At 40.5% G+C, this 22,919-nt stretch overlaps 1 protein-coding gene across 7 annotated transcripts in view; it reads right to left on the bottom strand.

The window, feature by feature from the left end:
• Positions 1–13,173: 13,173 nt before the first annotated feature.
• The window catches only part of Camk2d (calcium/calmodulin dependent protein kinase II delta), a 248,640-nt gene continuing 238,894 nt past the window's right edge, over positions 13,174–22,919 (bottom strand). For 6 of the 7 annotated variants that reach the window (XM_050142608.1, XM_050142756.1, XM_050142539.1 and 3 more), the window contains 4 exons: positions 19,698–19,792; positions 17,674–17,902; positions 16,444–16,532; positions 13,174–15,302 (listed from right to left, as the gene is read on the bottom strand). In XM_050142608.1, coding sequence (XP_049998565.1) covers positions 16,466–16,532; positions 17,674–17,902; positions 19,698–19,792 — 391 coding nt within the window. In that variant the 3' untranslated portion in view covers positions 13,174–15,302; positions 16,444–16,465. The remainder of the gene's footprint in view (positions 15,303–16,443; positions 16,533–17,673; positions 17,903–19,697; positions 19,793–22,919) is intronic. The other variant, XM_050142778.1, reaches the window with a different exon arrangement.

The following is a 22,919-nucleotide window of genomic DNA, read 5'->3' as shown; positions in this document are numbered from 1 at the left end:
AAAAATCTATTTTTTAATACACTTTTTCTTCCTTTTACCCTAATGTGATGTCTATTCTTGGTGATGAGGTATATTTCTTGGATGAAACAGATTTTCCAATTCTCTTTGTTCACCTATGCTTTTTTATTGTTGGATTGAGACCATTAATATTAAGTTATTAATGAGCAGTGTTTATTAATTTCCATTATATTGTTATTGTTGTATGATTTTTCTTCCTCTTTTAATGAACTGTTTTGGGATTATTTGTTCTACACTGTCCCCCTAGGAATAGTTAACTTTCTTTTTAGGTTGATGTTTTCATTTTAGCATCTCCTGCAGAGCCAGATTCATGGACAGAAATTGCTTAAATTTTGTTTATTAATGATTTTATTTCTCTGTTGATTGTGCTTGATAGTTTTGTTAGGTATAGTAGTCTGGGCTAGCATCTGTGACCTCTCATATCTGGTATAATATCCTTCCAGGCTCTTCTCTCCTGAAAAGTGACTGGGATCCTTTTCCCTTCTAGCTTTTAGTATCCTTTTACACATAGTGTTTTGCTTATTATATGTCATGGAACTTTCTTTTCTGGCCCTTTCTATATGAAATTTTGTATGTTTCTTTTACCTTTATAAGCATCTCTTTCTTTAGAGTAAGGAAATTTTCTATGATTTTGTTAAAAATATTTTCGGTGCCTTTGACCTTCTTCTATACCTACTATTCATAGGTTTGGTCTTTTCATAGTATTCCAGATATCCTGAATGTCTTTGGATTTAACATTTCTTTGATGGAGCTATCCATTTCTCCTACCTTTTGTTCAAGATCTGACATTCTCTTTCTTATATCTTTTAACCTGTGAGGCTTACTTACTTTGCCTGATACACTCAGTTTTTCATTTCCAGTTTTATTTCAGTGTTGATTTTCTTTAGTGATTCCATTTCTTTGGTAAATTGTGCTTTCATGTATTGATTTTTTCAATATTCATTCAACTGTTTGTGTTTTCATGGTCTTCATTAAGGCATTTATTCATATCCTCTTCAATGTCTTTGAACACATTCATCATTGCTATTTTGAAGTATTTGTCTTGTACTTTAGCAAAATTGCTTCTATTGTTTCTGAACTTCTTGAGGAAGGAGAATGTTGTTTGTTCATGTAGGTGTTTTCACAGTGGAATCCCAGTACCTAGATAGAATATGATAGTTGAATTGTTTCTTGGTATAGATATCTGGTGTCAGATTTGTTGGGTGGATGTTCCATTCTTTAGCTGCTGTTGCCCACTCTGGGTCCTAGCCAAGTGCATTGGTTATGGAAGCCTCAAGTCCCAGGCAATTGTGGTGACTGTGGTATCCCTAGTAGAAACTGTTTCTACATTCCAGCCAAGTATGGTGGTTATGGGGATCCTGGTAGAAAATTGCTCTGTAAAACATCTGGGATTCACAAAGGAATGGAGATGGGCTGGAAGGAGAGACTGGATGGGGCTTCCAGGAAAAACTAGGGGAACCCTGGGTCTGTACCTAGAAACTGAATTTAGGAAATGTAGGTGGGTTGGACTATATATTCTTATTATTCCTGTTTATACATTTTCTTATCAAAATAGTGTGACTCTGAAATGTCTTTAATTGCATCTTCAATTAATCCACCAATTGTCAGCTCAAATGATTAAATCGCATGTATGTCCTGCTTTTCATGATATTCACCATCATAAATATTATAAACTTCTGCCAAGTCTCAGTGAGTCAGGCCAGTAGAAATGGAATAACCAGTGTGGGTTGCTGTGGTCTGTGAACATTCACACGTGGAAGTCTGTAGATCCAGAATTTGTCCCCTTGTGGTTTTGTCTCCCCTTAGAGTTACAAAATCCTCTGCTTCTCAAGCCAAATTGAGAAAGCAAAAACAAAAAAAAAATCACATCTGTTTTAGAGATTGAAGGTTTAAAAGTGACCCACTTTCTTTCTGTCCATATTGCTGGGAACTGTTCACAAGGCCCTGCTGGCTCATGCAGGGAGTTGGGAAATGCGTTCTGTTTCTGGGCAGCTGGTTCCCACTCATAATGCTGCACAACGGGATGGAAGCACACAAGGTTGGTTATTAAATGTTTCTGGACGTTTCTATGCACACTCCATTCAACGGGGCAGTCAATACCGTGTACAAGGTACGCAGAATACATTTGCTTCTACTGCCCCTCCCCTACTTCTCAAACTCTTCAGTCCTGCCCTGTGGTCATGAACACAGCTCTATCAGCCATGCCAACAAATGTTTTAAAAGCATCCCAACACCCACAGGATGGAAGAGCCGTGCAGGATCAGAAAATGCTTATAAGACTTGATTTAAAAAGTTGCGAATCAAGAAATAATTTTATGGCTTGCCTCAGGAAATTTCTGCAGGTCACTGTTCTTCTATGATTATCCGTTCACCTGGGGAAGTAACTCACCTGCCAAGAGTGGCTTACCCACAGAGGCTTCGCTCTAGAACCTTGTTCCTACTTGCATAGAATACTGTTAAATATTCTGTAGCTCATTACCTATTGTATTGCATACTTTGCTCTGCTGAAGCAATTATTTGCTTGAATGGCTTGATTGGAGACACTGAAACTTGGTCAATACTCCATTTGTGACTCGTTTCTTTAGGCACGCTAGCTTCCATTAAGGTCATATTCTCTTTCATTGTAGTTTGTTCTAAACCTGCCTTTTCACTTGAAATTTTACTTGCATTGCCCTTGATTAGAAGAGAAAATGGCTTTCTGATTTGAATTCCACCATTATTCTTTTGATCTTGGCTCCATGCCCTTGCCAAGTGACTGTATCTGGAATGACTTTGAGGAAAGTCCCTCAGTCCTTCTGTGAGAATTATGGAAATATATGGGGAGTGCGTTTTCATATGCTTTTGCCCAGTTTTACAACAGTAAAACTATTATAGAAAAGTCAGGGTTACTTTGAATTATCTTTCTAGCCCTATTCTTCCCTCTGGTGTCTGCTACTCAATCAATTTTAATGTTTTCACAGAAATGCAGATCTTTCAATTAACAGTGTAACACTGGTAAGTTTTTAATTCCCTAATTGAAGTGCTGGATGAATTTTTCTTTGACTTGAATTTTGTGATTGTGTGATTCCCCCGCCACCCCCCACCCTATTTCCTCACCATCACTAACAGCTCATCTTTGACCTTAATTCTTACTCTCACTTGAGGAAAACTCTTAGGTCGTCCTCCACAGAAAGACACCAGATGAAACTTTAGACACTGTGCCATAATACAAGTATGAGGAGAATGCTCTCAGGGAGCAATGGTCCAGACCTCACACTAAAGAAGACTCTTCTAGAATGTTAGATATGCCATTCCTCTTTGTTGTACCATTTCAAGTAGTATTTTTTTTTCTATTCCGGGTGAACATTCTGAATTCTAAGATGGTAGCCATAGAATTACAGGTTTTCAAAACTTTTAAAAAAAGTTTATTTTATGTCTATGGATGGCTGTTTGGCCTATGGGTATCACCGATATGCCTTTTGCTACAGAGACCAGAAGAAGGTATTAAATCTCTGAAGCAGAAGTTACAGATGGTTGTGAGCTTCCATCTGGATAAGGAAATCAAACCTAGGTCCTCTTGATGATCAACCAGCACTCTTAGCCAGCAGTCTCCAGCCCATGTTTTCAACACCTTTTTTTTTTCTATTTTTTTTTTTTGAGATAGGATCTATTAGGTAACTTTGGCTTGCCTGGAATTTGTTATGTGGACCAGGCTGACTTCAAACTCATAGAGATTTGCCTTCCTCTTCCTCTTGAGTGCTAGAATTAAAAGCCTGGGGCACCAAACATGGCTTCTATTATATTCAAATACCATAAAATGTACCAATGTAAACATTATACAATACAAAATCTAGCATGTACTCTGGAACATTTCTAGCATCAATTAAGAAACCTAGCATCTCCTAAATTCCTATCATATGTGCACAATGTTTGCGATGCTTTTGAGTAAATTGCCCCTCTACCGTTACTAGACCACTAAGTTCTCTCTGTGGGTTTGCCTAATCTACATATTTTATATAAACAAACTCATAGAGAATATGGCTTTTTGCCCTTGCCTTATTTCACTTAGTGTAATATTTTCCAGGTTCATCTGTAGTTTAGCATAGCCATGGCTAGGTTTTTGGTCAACTTGACACAGGTGAGGGTTATCTGGGAAGAGAAACCTCAGCTGAGAAAGTGTTTCCATCAGATTGCCTGTAGACAAGTCTGTGGCATTTTCTTAATGAGTGCCTGATATAGGAGAGTATAGCCCACTACAGATGGTGCCACCCTGTGGCACATGGTCCTGGGCTTCTAAGAAAACAGATGGAACAAGCTATGAAGTGCATAGCTCTCCTCCATGGCCCCTGCTTTATTTCCTGTCTTCAGCTTTGCCCTGAGTTCCTTCCTTGATTCTCCTTCATTATAGCCTACAAGCTGGTTTTGGTCATGGTGTTTTATTATAGTAAAGAGAAACTCTAAGACAAGAGTATATTTTTTCTTTTTATTTTTTTATTTATTAATTTTAATTAAAATATTACATCACTCATCCTGTCTCTTTCCGCCTGCCACCTCCTCCTATATCTTCCTCCTCATTTTCTCTCAAACTGATGGCCTCAACTTCTTTGATAATTACTGTTACATATTCTTGTGTGATGAAATTTTTCTGGGGAGACACTGTATGCATGTGTATTCATCCCAATACAAGAGCACACAACAGGTACCAAAGTATGGATATCACCAAAGTCCAACTTGGTGAACCAATGACTTTTTTTTTAGGTTATTAATAGGAATATGAGTGAGTGACTACTTACTGAAACACAGCTGCATCACCAACGCCCAACCCAATATGGGCAAAATCTCACAAAAGCTGGGAATCAGAAGCTCATTGCACAACTTGCAGGCATCCCAGCAGGTTGGAGAGTAGCCTTTCCAAACAACTCAGTTGGTCTAAACCTCTTCCAGGCAATTGGGATGGTTTCTGCTTCTTGCAGGCAGCTGGTCTGGTCTCAGGTGTTGCTTGTCTGAGAGTGCCTCTCAGGCATGTTTATTGTGGAATGAAGTGCCTAGTGAATTTGGTCAGTTACAGGAACTTCGTGGAGCTATTTTGAGTTTTTATCTTTTGTTTTGAAGAGCTTCCCTTGCAGGATGTTTCAATCACTGTGAAAGTTGCTATACGACACACACACACACACACAATTTATGACACACTCTCACACACACACTCACACAATTTATGAATATAGCCTGCTGAATGTGTTTTTCTTGCCTGTGTGTCCATGCTCTCAGTGCTGACCACTTTCTATTGGATGACCAATTAGGAAACTCATCCCCGAGGGATGCTAATTCTCCCTTTGTGGGTAATCAATTGCCAATAGTTATTTTGTCTAGGAGTGGGACTCATGATAGTTTCCCTTTCAATATCAGCATGTCTGTTGATACTGTCATTGTTTGGGTAGCCACATTGTTAAGGTATCATGGGTGTGACTTCCCTGTCATTTCTAGGAAAAACAATCTCACATCAGACTTTTTAGTCCTCCGGCTCTTAAAATCTGTAGGGGCTTAAATGAGAATTGCCCCATGCTCACATATTTGAATGCTTGAATCCCCAGTTGTTGGAACTGCTTGGGAAGGATTAGGAGATGTGGCTTTGTTGGAGGAGCTGTGCCACTGGGGGTGGGTTTTGAGGTTTCAAAAGTCCATGCCATTCTGAAATTAGCTTTGACTCTGCTTCCTGCCTGGGAATCAGATGTCAGCGCTCAGTTACTGCTCCAGTGCTGTGCCTGCCTGCTGCTCTGCTTTCTGCCATGATGGTTAAGGACTCAGCCTCTGACAATGTAATCCTGAATAAACTTCCTTCTATGAGTTCTTGTGTTTATGATGTCTTTTCACAGCGATGAACACCTAACTAAATCCAATCTTTCCTGTTGCAGAATAATACTCCTTTAGTTGATTGTGCTACATTTGGTTAAGTTTTTCACAATGCTGTATTCTATATTTTGTCTAAGAATATTACTATTGAATAGTGATTATTACTTGTATAGGTTTTTATATGTATGTATGTATGTTTTCAGTGCTTGGGGGTAAAGAGTTTGGTATAAAATGACTGGATACAATAGTCATAAAACACCGTCTTGTGATTTTGAGAAGCTGTAATACTGCTTTTCTTAATGACTGGACCACTTTACATCCCCTCAGTGATGTGCAAGGATTTTTCATATCTTTGTATCCCTGACCATACCTGTGACACTATGATATCTTGTCTGTTTGATGTGTATTTCCCTAAAGATAATTTTTCATGTGCTCACAGGTCATTCAAATTCTTTTCCACATTTAAAACCGAGTTTTTTCATTGAGATGTAAGAGTATATGTGTGTACATACAAGCACATTTTGTGTCCCAGACCTTCACAAGACTGGAAATGGTTTCTTCCATAGCATACTTTGCCTTTTTACTTTCTTCATGTGTCCCTTTGACTAACAAGTTTACTTTTATTGCTTATACTTTTGTATTATATGTAAGAGGCATTGATTCTTAATTCTCCCCCTAATACTTTCACCAAATAAATATTTCAGTCTTCTTTGACTCACTCTGACCGAGTTATGCCATCTAAGCTAGCTTCACCTGAAACATAGAAAATATCCATAAGAAATTAGAGAAAATTTTGTTCTCCAAAGTAAAAGATGATATCAACAAAGTTTTTTTTTTTTTATATCACTTTTGACCCTTATGGCAGGGGCACCAGTCAGGAGGAAGTAGAGGAAAGAAAATGGCAACTCCCTGTCCTGCAAACAGAAAAATGCACATCTCAGGACAGCGTTTCTGCTCAGGAAGGGAAAGCACAACTTGTCTCTTGGCTTTTGTGAGCCCTGGGGCATTTGTTTTCCTTTCGTCTGTTTGATGTTTTTGCCTAGGTTCCCTCACCAGCTCTCAGCTGAAGACTCAAAGAAGCCCTTCTTCAAGCTCCTCATCACTGGTGAGCAGTTATTTTCTCTCTAGCACAATACCTTCGTAAGTTTGGGACCCTTGAATACAGTTTCTCATGTTATGGTAACCCCCAACCATAAAATCATTTTTTATAGCTACTTCATAACTATAATTTTGCTACTGCTATGAATTGGAATGTAGATATCAGATATGCAAAGTGTTTGCTATGTGACCCCTGAGAAAGGGTTAGTCAGCCCCCAGAGGCCATGGCTCACATGTTGATAACCGCTGCTCTAGCACGTTGTCCTTCAAAAAGACTCTGTTTCCTTGTCTCCTTTCTTTCAAAGACTGAATGTCAAGCTCATGCAATCAATTACTGTGCTTTCCTCCCTGTTTCTTTCCAAATCCATTTTAATCTAACTCACCGTTGGTGGCCTGTACTTTGTTCTCCTTTTACATTTAGTTATCTATTTAATATCCAATCCCTACTTACAGTCTCTGATTCCAAATGTGTAGGTGGAAGGTGGATTCCTCTTAGTCTGCTGGCTGTCAAGCTTTTAGCAACACCCCTTTGGTGGTGCACCACGCGTCTTCCTTCCAACATCTCTGTAAGACATTTTTAAAATGTGACCTAAAAACATCCTTAGGGTCCCTGAAATGTAGTCAAGGGTTGCCTGAATCAAAACTCACTGTCATAATACTTAGACAAATCAAGTTCTCACCATCATAATATTAAAAATCTGAGAAAATTATATAGAGAAATGTTTTAACTACTTGCAGTTTTCAGGTTGAAGTCTTCAAGCTCTGGACCCCTGGCATGGTGGTAGCGTGTCTAGTGCAAAACCCTTCACCTCAGTCAGGAAGCAACAAGAAGGAAAAGGCTAGGGTTCCACAGTTTCCTCCTAGGAACACACCCATGATGTCCTAGTGAATCCTCAATGGTTAGATTAATTTGATGGAGACACACTGCTGTTTCTTTCTGGTAAACCTGGGCCTTTGGAACTCACTCTCTGGTCCCTCTTCTCATTCCCTTTGCCCACTTCCTCTAAACGGAATGATTGCATCAGCAGAGTGGACCTGCTGTGCAAGGCCTTGGGTGCCTCTCCCTGAAACCTTGGAATATCTCTTGGGGAAATGAGTAATGAGTTGTGTGGTAGGGTTTGATGTCTGCTTAAGCCGCTGCTCCTGGCTGAGTCTGACTCCTCTGTAAGCAGAACTTATCTATCTGTTTAGCGCTTAATGAATTTGTGACTGAAGCATGACTCAGACAGGACAGGACATGACAGGCATGCGTCCACAGTACACATTTCCCCTGTAATACCTGTCACAGACGCTCGATCAGTACCTCCTGTTCTCGGTTCCTAACACTAGGGACATTATGTTATCTTTCATTCTCATCATCGCCGAGCGTCAGCCAGATCTGTGTGCTGCATCCCCCAAATACCCAGTTTCCTGTGGTTTCTCAGATTGTGTGAAGCTGTATATCAAGTCTTCCTAGAGGGGTTTGCTTAGCAGAGAGGGAAAGCAGGAGAGTACACTTTTTTTTGTCAGTTTTGAGGATCAGTCCTCTAAGTCTGTGACCCGCAGGGAGTTTTAAACAGTGGAGTGGCTGATCCTTTGTGGGCGGCATGGGGGTAAAAAGGCTGCTAGTAATAACACCGAAGGGACTCAGATGAGTGCAGAGTAAATCATGAGACCGGCGATTGCTTTTCCCGGACTGTGGTGACTAAGCAGCTCCCAGAGGAGCCTCTGAGTCACCTGTGATGAGCAAGGACAGCATACAGAAAGCGTTGCACAGAACACCACCTCATACACCACTCCCTTGCTGCAGCAACCTTCTTCAAGGGTGCCGTGGCTCAGCTCTGCAGAGAAGCCAACTCTCAGTTCCTGGCTTTGTGTCTGGGAATCGTTAGTTGGACGGTGAATGAGATTCTTATGTTTGTCACTTGCTAATCCTTTTTTTTTAAAAAAAATTATTTATTTTTTATGTATATAATATTCTGTCTGCATGTATGTCTGCAGGCCAGAGGACGGCACCAGACCTCATTACATATGGTTGTGAGCCACCATGAGGTTGCCGGGAATTGAACTCAGGACCTTTGGAAGAGCAGGCAATGCTCTTAACCACTGAGCCATCTCTCCAGCCTCAATAATGGCTTCTTTTTTTTTTTAAATATTTATTTATTATGTATACAATATTCTGTCTGTCTGTATGCCTGCAGGCCAGAAGGGGGCACCAGACCCCTTTATAGATGGTTGTGAGCCACCATGTGGTTGCTGGGAATTGAACTCAGGACCTTTGGAAGAGCAGGCAATGCTCTTAACCTCTGAGCCATCTCTCCAGCCCCAATAATGGCTTCTTTCTCCTCATTTTCTCCCAATTAACTGTGATACAAACAACCTGCAACCTTGAGGTTACTATGAGGGAACACACATTGAGTATAAGATGGGGGAGGGGCAGGTAATTCACTCATTAAGACACATCTATTGATCACTTCTTATAGTTCAGATATTTCTAGGAAGTGGGAATGCCTGTCCTCAGTGCTGGGCATATCTGACCAGAGGAGATACATGATAAATAAGAAAAATGAGAAAATCGGTATGAAAAGTAGCAAATGTTCAGGAGAAAATGTTCAGGGAAAGAGGATGGATGTGAAGTGTCCAAGTGGAGGGACTTTGGCATCTCAGGATCATCAGTGGTGATATTGCCAAGAAAGGAAGTTTAGTATGCAAAGGGATGAAGGAGCCATCTGCTTTGATCTCTGAGAACGAGTATTTCATGCACTGGCCACTGCTGAGACAGGAACATCCTGGAAGGTTCATGGAAGAAAGTGGTGAAACAGACAAGGGAGATCCATGTCAGGTAGGGGCTGCTCTAGGGGATTACTCTGAATGAGAGCATAAACCATCCCATGGCTTTGCATGGAGCAGGAACATGCTTTGACTTCTATTTTAACACAGCACTCTGACTGCTGCTTTGGGTATGGGGAAACTGTAAGAGCAGAAGCAGAGAGACCAGTGAGGACTATGTTCCAGGAATATAAACCAGATGATGGTATTGGATTCCGGGACAGCAGACAGCAGATGCTAGTGCTCACAGTCTGGTGGATATTTGAAAGATGATGGATTTTTAAAGTGGAAAAAGAGTTAGAATTGAAGGCAAGGTTTCTAGTCTGATCAGTAAGAACTAAGTTGACAATTCTTGACATATAGAATGAGCAGCAAGAGAAGGTTTGAGCAGAATGATGGGACGAAATGTTGACTTGAGGTGTCTATCTGAGCATAATATAGATTTCCTATAATGTAGATTTCCTATAATAAGCTGGGCATATATGTTTGGAGTTGGGAAATATGATCTAGGTGAGGAGAATATATTCGAGGATCATTAAAGTAACTAACAGTCATGGTGATTCGATGCAATTATTCTGGGAATAAGTGAAGAATTCAGAACAGGAAAAAAATTAAGTGAAAGGATTAACCAAAGAGGGAGAAGCAGCATTTACCCAGGGTGGTGGAGCTCCAGACAAATGTCACCTACACAGCATGTGTTTCACAATGGAGACTCTGAGTCACTGGGTGAGGTACCGCTGAGATAGTTAAGTAAAATTAAGAGCAAAAATCTATTCTCGCTTTAGCAATAGAATGGTCACTGTGTTACTATGGCTGAAAAAAGAAAACACAGTGTGAGATGGGAAGTTGGAATCTTTAAGACAGAAAGAGTGGGGGAGACCCGGAGCTGGGGGCTCAAGCCTAGAGCCCTAGGTAATTGCCAGGCGGAAGCAGGGAACTTGCCACACATCTGAGGCCAGCACGAGCTATGCAGGGCAGTAAGCGTGGCCTGGACAAGCATAGACTTTCAGGAACTGTGGCTGATTGTGACAGGTACTGTCTGGGGACATTGACGCTGACACAGTAGGGAAAGCGGCTGTGTCTGTAAACTGAGTGTGAGCTGAGTGTGAGCTGCGGAGGCTTCCTGAACAGAGAAAGGCTGGAGAGCTGACTCTGCCGTAAAGACCACTTCCTGCTCTTGCAGGAACCTGGGTTCAGTTCTTGGCACTCAGATGGAAGCTCACGGCCATCTGTGACGCTAGTTCCAGGGGCTCTGATGCCCTCTTCTGGAATCCACAAGTACCAGCCTCTCCCCCATTGTGTACAAACAAACATGCAGGCCCTCACACATACATATAGAGTAAGTAAATCTTAAATAAAAGTCAGGTGTGGTGGCGACAGCCTGTAATACCAGTAAGAGGGAGACAGACAGGCATACCCCTAGGCCTTGCTAACTAGGCAGCCTAGTCCAGCTGGCCCACATTTCACGGGAACATCAGCTTTTGTGAGGATGCAAGAGTTGAGCACTGGATCAGAGAGCCAGAAGTTTATGACTTTGGAAACTAATTAAGGCCCAAATCATGACTTTTGTTTGAAATGTCTCATTATAAAAGGTTGGAAACTCATTTGCAAAAGGTCAAAATGGGCCGGGAGATGGCTCAGTGGGGAAAGGGTTAGGCACACATTAATGAGGACCTGCGTTTGGATCCTTAGCCTGCCTGTAAAGGCCATGTCTAGAAGCCTGCAACTGTAACCCCAGCACTCACAAGGAGGAACCAGGGGGATCTCGGGGGCTTGATGGCCTGTGAGCCTAGCTAAAACAGTAAGCTCCATATTCACCAAGAGATCCTGCCTCAAACACACAAACAAAACCAGGCAGAGATCAGTGAAGGAACCTACTAGACACTGATGGGTGAACACACACATATACAAACCCCCAAAACAAAAATTAAGATTGTCATTATAAAAAAAAAATCACACAAAGGAAGGCACAAAGGACATGAAAAGTTTGAAGTCAGGATTTTATTTAATGATATGACCCAAAAGCTGTGTTTTCTACATTTATCCTCACTTTAGATTGAATTCTTTTATTTACATAGGAGCTCAAAATTGTAGCGAGTTGAAGTTAACACTCTTGAAAGGCTTCCCAGAATGTACCAATCAACCCTGCCTCCTCTTTCCCATCTTCACGTAGATGGCTCCCTCCCTCTGTGGCTTTCATCTTGATGAGACGTTGGGATACAAGTATATCCTGTTAAACTGTTAGTGCAATGACAGTAGCCTGAATTGAAGAGAACTTCTCAGGGCAAAGCAAGAGTTACACACCCACCTGAACTCGAACAAGCACTGAGCACCAAAGTAGGTGTGCGCAGTGAGTAGCAAGGGTTTATATGTAAGTTTGGTTGAGGCAGGGTCTTTTTACGTAGCCTACACTGGCCTTGAACTCTAGGTCCTTTTTTCCGTTTTCAAAACTGCTGAGATTACAGCCATTTACCACCACGCCCAATGGTGTCCATTGAATACACACCAAATAGTATTCTAGGCATTTTGTATTTATTATTTCTAGCCCTCAGGATGTTATAGCTTAACTTTTATAATTATATTCATCTTATAATTATGGAAACTGAAGTTCAGAGGGAAGAAGCAACTTGCATAAAATATGAAGATAATGACGACAGAGTCCAACACCCAACCCTGAACTGTCTGATCTCACCTTGAGGCTGCCATGTATGGTAAGCCTCAGTTCAACAGCTGTTTATTAACACCCTCTCCCTTCCTTGCCCTGCTTTGGCTGGAGGGGTACACTGATGAACACACAGTCTGTATCGACTTCTTTGCCACAGTAAAGACAATGAAAAAATACACTGTCAAAGCAGTGCGGCTAGCAGGGACGGTGAATGCAGGCTGCCACGCAAGGCAAGTCACAACAGAGCAAACAAGAGCCTAGAAGCTGCCAAGGCAAGTGGCTGGAGGAGGCACAAATTTATTCTGAACCTCAATGGATGAGTCAAGGTTCGGGTTCATCGAACGAAGGAAGAATAGTCTCGGTGAGAAAGTAAATCACATGAGTGGACTTGAGAAATTGCATGTGGTGATTTAACTAACAGTGCTCTTCCAATCTGTAGTTGTGGAGGGGTAGGGCTGTGTCCTGGGGTTGTCTGTCAGATTCATGTTAACAGAGGGAGACGGTCTAGCAGTTTTGCAAGAGGTGGACAGAATGGTGCACATAGAGAAACTTTTAGGATACTCAGTTGCCAACAACTTTCCTTTCGGCTAACTTTCCTGTAGGAAGACTGCACTGTTGTGTGCAGAGAACACACAGCTTGCCATTGTCACAGCAAGTTGTTACCTGAAGGAGACCAGGGCAGGACATAATGTCCTCGGTAGTGGCCAGCACCATGCATGCATATAGTATTCCTTAAGCAATAAAGATGAACACGCTGTCAGCAGAAATCACAAATTTATTAACTCTTAAATATATCAATCAGTCATTTACCATTATGGCAAGAAATATATACAGTGTCCCATGGTAAACTGCAGTATTTTCCAAACAATGGAAGATGATGAACGTGTGATTCCACTGTGCTGGAGAGAGCAAGTCACAATTTCCTCGCATCTTAGTGCAGAAGACAGACTGGATCTATGTAATACTTCAACACCACATGCTAAGTTCAAAGTGTACAAAAAGAGAAAAAAAATCCTACCACTATTTGTGTCTTTAAATACATGTATGCCACGTATAGCTGCTTCACAGAAAGATAAAAGAAATTAAAAGGGAAAAGTGAGGCCATTACGTTTTTCACAGATCTCATTGGCAGGTTAACACGGCTCAATACATTTACTGTATATATTCATTTTAAATATATATTGTTTTAAATCATGTAATTATCAGAAAAAGCTTCAACCCATCTACCATACATTCACTAGCAACAATATCTAAAGTGATTAGCAATCAAGACCAAAAGGTGAAATGAGAAAAAAGAGGGGAGGGGGGTGTTTTCTTTTTGCTGTTTGCTTCCGCTTTAAAAATAGGCTTCTGAGGACTGTGAGTAGCTACGGTTGTTCAATGCTGATGGAAAGTCCATGCACCACAAAGCATTTCGGGGTGGAGAAACAGCCTCACCGGGACTGAATCAACAAAGACCAAATGAGAACCACAAAGAAAACTGGGGCATTTCCTTTTCTTCTTTGCTTTAATCTGGAAAACCCCTAGCTCCTGGCAGGAAGTTGACACTGTGACTCAAGAGAGAAGCTAGGACTGCACACGGCCTAAAGATCAAGTTCAAACACGATGGAGGATGAAGAATATCCTTCACAGTACTAGCTAGAGAGAGCGAGGCAGTCAAGGCCCTCACACGCCACCAGGTCCAAGCAAGTGCTCTGCATGCCACCCTGGTCACCCTCCACTTGGTCTTCAGACGATGTCCCTAGTCGCTAAAGAACCAGGACATTGTTGCAGGTTCTTACTCCTGTTAGCGCAAGTCTCAACACTTCCAATGCTTTTAACCTAGCTGGGATACCTATGCACAAGTGGTGGCCTAAGCTGAATTAAAAACCTTTATTTCAAATCCTATAACAACTCCGTGGGCCCTGAAAAGACAGGAAGTGCTAGTTTTAGCTTCCTCCAAAAGACCTTGATTTCTATTTTTACCTTCATATGCAAATTTTACTGTTATTATTACACACTACCAGTTACATAAATATAGACAGACCAACAGAGAGAGAGAGAAAGAGAGAGAGAGAGAGAGAGAGAGAGAGAGAGAGAGAGAGAGAGAGAGAGAGAGAGATTGTGAAAAATAAAATCAAACAAATATTAGAAAACGAAAACAACAGAATTTGAGAAAGAAAAAAAGCAAAATCAGTGTCAAGTGTTCACCAGAATTGTGCTTATCTGAAAGCAATCAAACTCGTAAATGATGTTAATTTTTCCCAGTATTCAGTTTGACTCAAATCAACATGGCTTTGATGGTAGAACACCAACTTATTCTTGTCCCTGCAATCACGCAAGATTCTGCCCACCTAACCACTCCATTGACACAACACCAACACTTTCAGAGAAAAGCATTCGTTTCTACCAGGATCACACCAGGAACTGAAGGTACACACATATTAGCCTTAAAAACAAATGAACAAAAAAAAATCAAACCCAAAATCCCAACAAAAAGCCCCAAAAAGGTTAATGGCAGCGTTCTAAAAAGATTTACTTTTCTCTCACAAACTGTCATTCCGAGAACAATAATCTTAATGAAATCTTCTAAATCTTGGCATAAACAGAGAAACCTGATGGATCAGCTGAACTTGGAATATTGCGGAATTTTCTCGTCTGACCTCCCTCTATGGTTTGCCAACGGTGACTTAAGTTTGCATGGAGCGTCCCATCCAGTAGCCGGAGTGTAAACAACACATAGGAAGGAATATATGATACGATGACGGGTCACATGTGCATTACATGGAGAACCTTCACAACTTCATGCATCAGAAACATGCATGAAGAGGAGGAGAGGACGTCCCAGGGTTTCCCGCCAGGTGCCTTGAGAACAGAACGCAGAAGTGGCACTGTTGACAGTTAGCTGAAAAGGAGGAAGAAATAAATTATATTGTTTTCTATAAAATACGCGACTTTTGGCCACAGATGTTACTAAGGTGCAATTTTTATAACGTAGCTCAAGCTCAGATTTGGAAATACGCTGTATGAGATCTTTGCCTGTGATCTTTGGAAGACAAAATAACACACTTTTAACAAAGACAATTCTAGGCAATCCATAGTATGTATCTGTTCAAACAAAGCTAAGCTGAAAGAAAAAGAAGAGTAGGGGGTCACAGGCTTCAATCACATTATTAAATATATGTTCTAAGTATTCATATTTACTAGACAAATTTAATAAATTCATGTTAGTATTTGGTTGAAACAGAATCAAAGTTCAACTTCACTCTGTGCGCTTTGCTCATTATGCGTAAATTCCTTGGGAAATCAAAATTAAAAGTCAGTTCAGCAAGGAATATAGTCTCAAAAGTAGAGAATGATTATTCTCATCCAGGTCTTTAAAGCTATAACCAAGAGCACCATTTCTTAAAGGTTCTGTTCCATCTTGAACAGAAACCAGAAACAGTGACACCTCCTCACGTCTGTACCCTGAACCTTTACAAACAACAACACAAGCATGGGTTTACTTGTAGTCATCTGTCTGTCACCAGAATGACCTCCTCTGTGTTTGTTTCAAGTTCAAGTTCAGCTGGACTTTCAGTTGTGCCCCTACCCCCCAGGCTCCCGCCGTTCCATTCATTCAGACACAGTGAGCTCATGTACATATTAACCCGTCGACACCTAACATTGCAACTTCCGAAAGACAGCAAGGCTCAAAAGGATTACAATGCTTAATAGAAATTGCTGTGGATAGCTTAGAGTTGTCCGCATTAACCCAGGTATCACTGGCTTTTGATGTGAGAACTCCGGGATGTGAAAGTGATGCGATCCGGCTGTTGGGAAAAAGGTCCTCCCTGGCGCCTGTTACCTCGCAAACAGTGGTGATGCTAGAAAATGGACGCTAGAACTAAGGACTCATGCAAAGCCACGATGGATTTCCAAAGACCTCCTCTGGGTTTCACTGAGTAGATTGCTGAGCCAATGTCCAGAAAGGGAAGAACACCAGCCATGCAGCTTTTCCGGCATGAGCCGCATCACACAGAACCGTGGGGCAGGATGCTACTTACAAGACCCAAATGTGAATGGTTTTCAGATGTTTTGCCACAAAGAGGAGCTTCCTGAGAAGTTGTCTTTCCCATTTGGAATACAGGGTGGCCTATTAAGAGAAGCCCCATTTAAGCCACCTGGCATAAAAGGAAGTTTTCTTAAATAGGCTCTATCCCTTAACACTTCAGAAAACTACAGAGAAAACTAGCCCCTTGCCCAATACAAAACACATCCATCCTATCTAGAACAGCTGGCAATTTGGGGTTACCTCTTTGGGGTTGAAAACCACAGAAACACTAATACACACTTTATTTTTCACTCCTTTTGTGTCTTCCTTTTGATAACATAGCTACGTTATTTTAAATGTATTTTAATCTATTTTTTGTTATTGGGATTTATTTTTGCCTTTATTGATCCTCTTTATTCCTTTTTTGCATATCCAACAGTGGTAGATGGTGGCTAAAATGACAGAGAGGACCTTTGAAAATCTCTGTGGTTGATAATCTGCCTTCAAACTGAGAAGTCGAAAGAGCTTTGCTGGGGCGTGTTGAGTGACTGTTTGTGAGACCTGGGCGCCACACCTGGCATCTTCAAACAGTGCCTGGGGATGCTGCAAAGAGATGATCAGTGGGCCAGGCTTCACCCGACTTTGCTTTCTTCTCACTTTCAGCTCATCCCATTTTACTGATTCAAATGATTTCCTATCATTCCCCTACATGCCAGCGAGCCAGCCCGTCCTGTCCTGCCCTGTCTTCTAGTGTTTCTAAGTCCTAGCGCTGTAACTTCACGATGGTTCCCTAGCTTGGACGCTCTCACTTGTGTATTATTACCATGTCTGTATCTTCAGATTCTGTTCCCTGTGTAAAATTTTGCTCAGAATTTAGTCTCTTAGGCAGAGTATGGATGTTCTGATGCATTGGTTGTTCACTGCACCCAACTCTCAAGTCAAGCGTGTAGTTTATTTTTTTCCCAAGGTCTTAGTGAATAATTGCCTCCCAAAGCAGAATGCATGTTTCTTGTGGAAAATGCCTTTTCTCCGTGCATCTAGCATAGGAGAGGCACTCACAAGATGTGTCGTGAGTTATCTGTCTTATTATTATTATTATTATTTTCTGTCTGTTGGGAATTAAACATGACATGTGAGGAAGAATACTGATAACACCCGATATTTTCTCTTTAAATACTGCTTTCTAAATTTGCCTACTACAAGGGGGCACGTTAACAAGATATGACAGCCTAGGAATATTTACTTGATGGGTACTGTGGGTGACCCCGAACGATGAAAGTGAACATTCTGCCACTTCCCATCACGGCGGTGCCACACTCGCGTCTCTTCCGACTGCATCGTCTTTGGCATTCCACTGCCGTCCATGTACTGCGTGAGCCGGATGTATGCGATGCAGGCTGCGTCGTCTCCCACCAGGTGCACGTGAGGGTTCAGGATGATAGTGTGGATTGGTTTATTGCTTTTGGACAAAGCTGAAAGAGAACGATATAAAAGAAAACAAGTTAAGGTCTTACAATGTAGTAAACTAAAATCAGGATTAACTTCAGGTGGGATCGACGAGGAACGGTACTCCTCCATGCCTTGTCGCATTAATCGATTTGCACCAGCTGAGTGCTGGGTGTTGTATAAAGTGCAAACAATGAAGCAAAAGTGGATACTCTTCATTTTCCTTGATTTCCTTAAGAGGCAATTTATACTATTCTGGAAATTTTCATTGATTAGGCAGAAAAGCTAAACAGATGCAGTTATAAAGCAAGGGCTAGAAGCAGAAGCCACACTATGAGGAGAGGAGGAGAAACCCTGGCTCAGGTACCCTGAGCTACTCCCACTGGGGCTGTTGACGGGGTGACTTGCGGTGGTATTTCTGTAACTAGCATGTAGGATGAGGGAAGAACCTCAAGCGTCAATTTTAAAGTCACTGATTCCCTGAATGATGTTTCTGCATCAAATCCTGTGCCTCTTCAGTTTGGTCAGAACGGTCTTGTGATCAGCTAGTCACACTTCACAATCCATTGCTTGCTCACACAGCTGGTTATGACGTTCCCCGCCAGGTTCCAACCTCTGGTGTTGGGATAATAACCTATATCCATTCTAATCATTTGATCAGGAGATTTGTGGATTCTGAACACAATTCCTATTGATGGGGTTCTGTAGATTAGAATAGGCTGAGTTATTCTAGCTGTTACCCAAACACTTCTCATTCTCAGGCAATGCTTCTTTAAATTACCTGAAATGTTAGTGACATAAAAAAAATACCCCATTATGGACAGTACACACTTATGGAAAATAATAGTGCACAGTGTAATGCTGAATTGGGTGAAGTATTAATGGATCAATTAACGATTTCTACTAGAAATAAAATGGTGTTGATGGACAGGCAGATTAAAGAAGTAATATGAGATGCCTCCATCAAAATGCTGAAATATAAGGAATATGAGAATATTTAACCAAGCTTTGTTAACACAAATTAATTTAAATTACTTATTGTTGCTTATTTGTTTGCAAACACATGGCAAGAGAGAGACAGAGACAGAGAGAGAGACAGAGAGAGAGAAACTCATGCACTAAAACCACATGCCATGTAGACTTGTCAATGCTTTTGATCACTAGAAGGGAACCTAATTCCCTTAATTATCATGCAAGTCTTCCTTAATTCAACAGGATCTCATGGCAAACAGTCTGAATTCCTTTCACGTACCATGGAAATGTAATGCAACATTTAAGGCTGTGAGGCCCAAGTAAAATGATGGAGGGAATTGGTGCTAATGCTGGGCCTTTGGCCCGGTTTTATCTTTATTTATTCTGATTTGCAGAAACTGCTTTGGAATATTTGTTTTCTGAAAGCTATATGCTTCCTCCGAGCCACTCAGATATTAAGACCTTTGCCATCTGAGCGGAAACACCTGCTGATTGCTCATCTTTGTGCTGTAACTCGAAAGACTTTTCATCAGTGCTCAACCACTGTGGGCATCTTGCCTGTGGTTTCTCTTCTCCATATTAACCATATGACAAAAATTCAAAGCAATACATGTTCATAACGTTATGTGGCTTATCTTCTCCATTCACTTGGTCTTAACGGGTGTTTCCATATTTTCCAAAACATAAAGGACTATTTAAGTATGAAGTACATATCTTTCAGTTCCCCCAAAGCACAATTTTCATGGTGGATATATTTCAGTAAAAATCCCCACTGCAGGAAAGAGCCAAGGAGTCTGTGAGGTTGTAAGAAGTTCAAGGAGAAGTTGGGAAAGAACGTAGAATAGCTACCGTTTTCAAAGTAGAATCTGTGAAAGTCCATCCCTTCCACTAAGTTGCCCAAAGCTTCAGGTTCAAAGGCAGTGAGGCCTGGATCGCAGATTTTTCTGCAACAAGAGGAAGATTTCATGAGTAACTGTGCTGACAGTTTCGTTCTTTTAAGTCTAAGCATTCTTGCTTACTGTCAGTGAAGGAAAGAGATTTTTTTTTAAAAAAAAAATACAACCAAATAGGAAATTTCTACCATAGACCTTGACAAGGTGATCAGAAAGCAGACTCCAAATTGTCATTTTGTAGAGGCACAAAACCAAGCTAACCAGCGCAAGTACAATCATTTCTTGCTTTTTAATTTCCAAAGTTAATTCTTTCGTTTTCTAACTTTTTGACTTAAGTTTCTTATGTTTCAAGTTTTTTCAAAGTCGAGGACATACTCTAAGTCCTTTCAAATCATCTTTGGTTGGGAAATCAATCATTTTTGGAATGATTTGTAAGGGACCCACTTTTCCATTCTTCTCAAACATCCAGGTTGTAAGTGACTTGAAGGGTAGAATGTCAGTCTGAATTTCCCGGGAATGTCCATAAGATTGCTTTAAGCATATGCTTAAAACTCATTTCACTTTCAAAAGAAAATTAATAAGTGCTTCAAATAGGCATAATAGTTCCTTTAATTCCGGAAGCAGAATTCAGCAAAGGGGTGTGCATCTCTAAACTATTCACAAGAAACGAATGGGCTTTCTTTGGAGAAATTTACTTATTCAAACTATTAAATGTGATTTATAGTAGGAGGCGACTATAAGTCATCGATACTAAAATATAAGTTAATACAACATGTTCAAAGGCAGGTTATAATGGATGGAAATGATACAAGAAAGAAAGAAAATTAGAGCTGGGTTTTTAAGGATGAGTCAGAGTTTTGCAGGGACGTGGAAGGTCCCGAGTTGGAGGAAGGCAGCAAAGACTCAGGGTACAAATAAAAAAAATTTTCGGCCTATTTATTAATTTGCTTCAAATGAGAAATGCAGTGGGTGGGAACCCATTTAATTCCAAATGAACATGCTCAATACTGGAGGGAAACTTTCTTGACTGTTCATCAGGGAAACAAATTTGCAAGCCTAACTCCCTGTGGTTTTTCAGAGCCTAGCACAGTTCATGGAACATGGTGCTGGCACACCAGGAATGGTGGGGCACACACGTTTTTCAGCAGGAGTCCCAGGCCAGCCTGGGCAACACGAGTCCATGTTTCATAAGACACAAACAAAGGAATGCAGAGCTGATGGCCTGGAGAGAACACTTTGAGGTCTCAAACCGCAGCAATTATCCTTTGCGAGGAAGGCGGGGGTACAAGGGAAATAATGAACTTTGTCTCCAACTGCCTGCTGGGCAGGTATTTTTAAGCCCAAGTCAAATATATATATATATAATTTCTTCCTAAGGAGTGAAGCGGGAAGAACAGTGTTCCTATGGCAACAGAAATTTATTCTGCCAGGTGTTATTATTTCCTCTATAAAATATGGCTTAGTTGTCAGTCTGTCAAACCAAACTCCATACTACCTCACATTGGCATTTGCAAGTGTTATTCTCTTTTTTTTGCTTCTTTGTCATTCATTATCATCTATCTATCTATCTATCTATCTATCTATCTATCTATCTATCTATCTATCTATCTATCCTTCTATCATCTATCTATTTATCTATCATTTGTCTATCATCTACAGTTATCACTTATCCGCCATTTCTCTATTATTCATTCTCTTGCCATAGGTCTCAGATTAATAAAGACTGACAGGATTCTGGACATATTGGTTGGGTGGTACTGTGAGGAAAACTTAGGGACCAGCTGCCAGAGCCTCATCAACATGTTCTTCAACCTAAGAAGTTTAAGAATGGAAGTAATATTGGATTATCCTGGGGCCTGGAAGTACAAATCTAGGTCAAATGACAGGCCTCTCCAGGCAAGGAAGAGGTGATGGGCTCTTAAGACAATGAGTTACTTAAATATCCTACTTTGAACTGTGTGGGAACTATAAATACCTCACATCTACTGGTTACAATTATACCCTATCGGTGAAACAAAAGCAAGACACAACTTTTGTCTTTCAAAGAAGATGACCATCACAAAAAAGATCTTTTTAAGAGTCTTCGAACTTAAGAGATGCAGGGAGGACTCACTAGGTTTTAACGGTAAAAAAAAAAAAAAAATTAAAAAAGCAATTTATACAGCAAGGAGGCATTATCAGCCACAGTTTTTGAGAGAGCTCAGGGACAAACAGGGATCCAAGCTCCAACCTTAGTGTTTCTGTTACTGAGTGTCCTTTATTAGATGCTAGTGAAGAGCGGTTGCCCACACACATGTTCAGGTATATGCACGTGTTTGTATGTGTAAGATAGCTTAGTCTGTAGACTGAGTGACTCTTTTCCATATTTTACATTGCCTATTTTGTGTGTGTCTGGACAGTGAACATCCTTCTATTACTTACTTTTGCCACAATTTAAGGGGAAAAGAATTTATTTGGGTTTATGGTTTTTGAGGGCTTCAGTTTATCACAGGCTTTGCTTGGGCACACACTTAGGTAGGGGACATGAGCAGGCCATATTCATTTTGTCATTGATATTTTTGTCTACTAAAGTCCAGCTCATATTCTTTTCAAATTTTGTTTCTTTCCAGTCTTATCCACTCAGCACAAAAGCTAACTTTTGACACATTTTGTAAACGCCTTTCTAAGTTGATTCTCTGGTAGTTTTGGTTTCGCCTTTTAAAATTAGTGATGTGTACCAATTTTACCAGTCGGGAGATTAGTTTATCTTCTCATTTGTGATCATTTTTCCTGCTGTTAAACTGAGAAACATTTTTCTAATAAAGGATCAGAATAAATCCTTTTCTATTTATTTATTTATTTATTTATTTATTTATTCTTTTTTTGCATTTAATACTTTCATATAGTGGGATTATGTAATAAGGAAAAACCATGGATTTACATCACCAAATAGCTTCGCAATGACACTTCCTGTATTACTTAAATAAAATGTTTTATTTTTTCCCAAGGAAACTGATTTCCTTTATATAAAAAATGTAACGCAGAAGTGTGTAACTATTTAAATTAAGCATAAAAATCCTCCTCTTCAGTCAAAAATCTCCTTAATACAAAAACATACTGAACTGATGGAGATGAAGCTGAGCTTCATTGATTTATGAGGGGAAAGAATCCTTGACATCAATGTTTATTATCTTTTTCG

Source organism: Alexandromys fortis, unplaced genomic scaffold (genome assembly GCF_014885135.2).
Source record: "Alexandromys fortis isolate MF-2015 unplaced genomic scaffold, M_Fortis_MF-2015_v1.1 scaffold_19, whole genome shotgun sequence".
Classification (NCBI taxonomy): domain Eukaryota; kingdom Metazoa; phylum Chordata; class Mammalia; order Rodentia; family Cricetidae; genus Alexandromys; species Alexandromys fortis.
The sequence above is the reverse complement of the archived record's forward strand: the minus strand, read 5'-3'. Positions and strand labels throughout refer to the sequence as shown.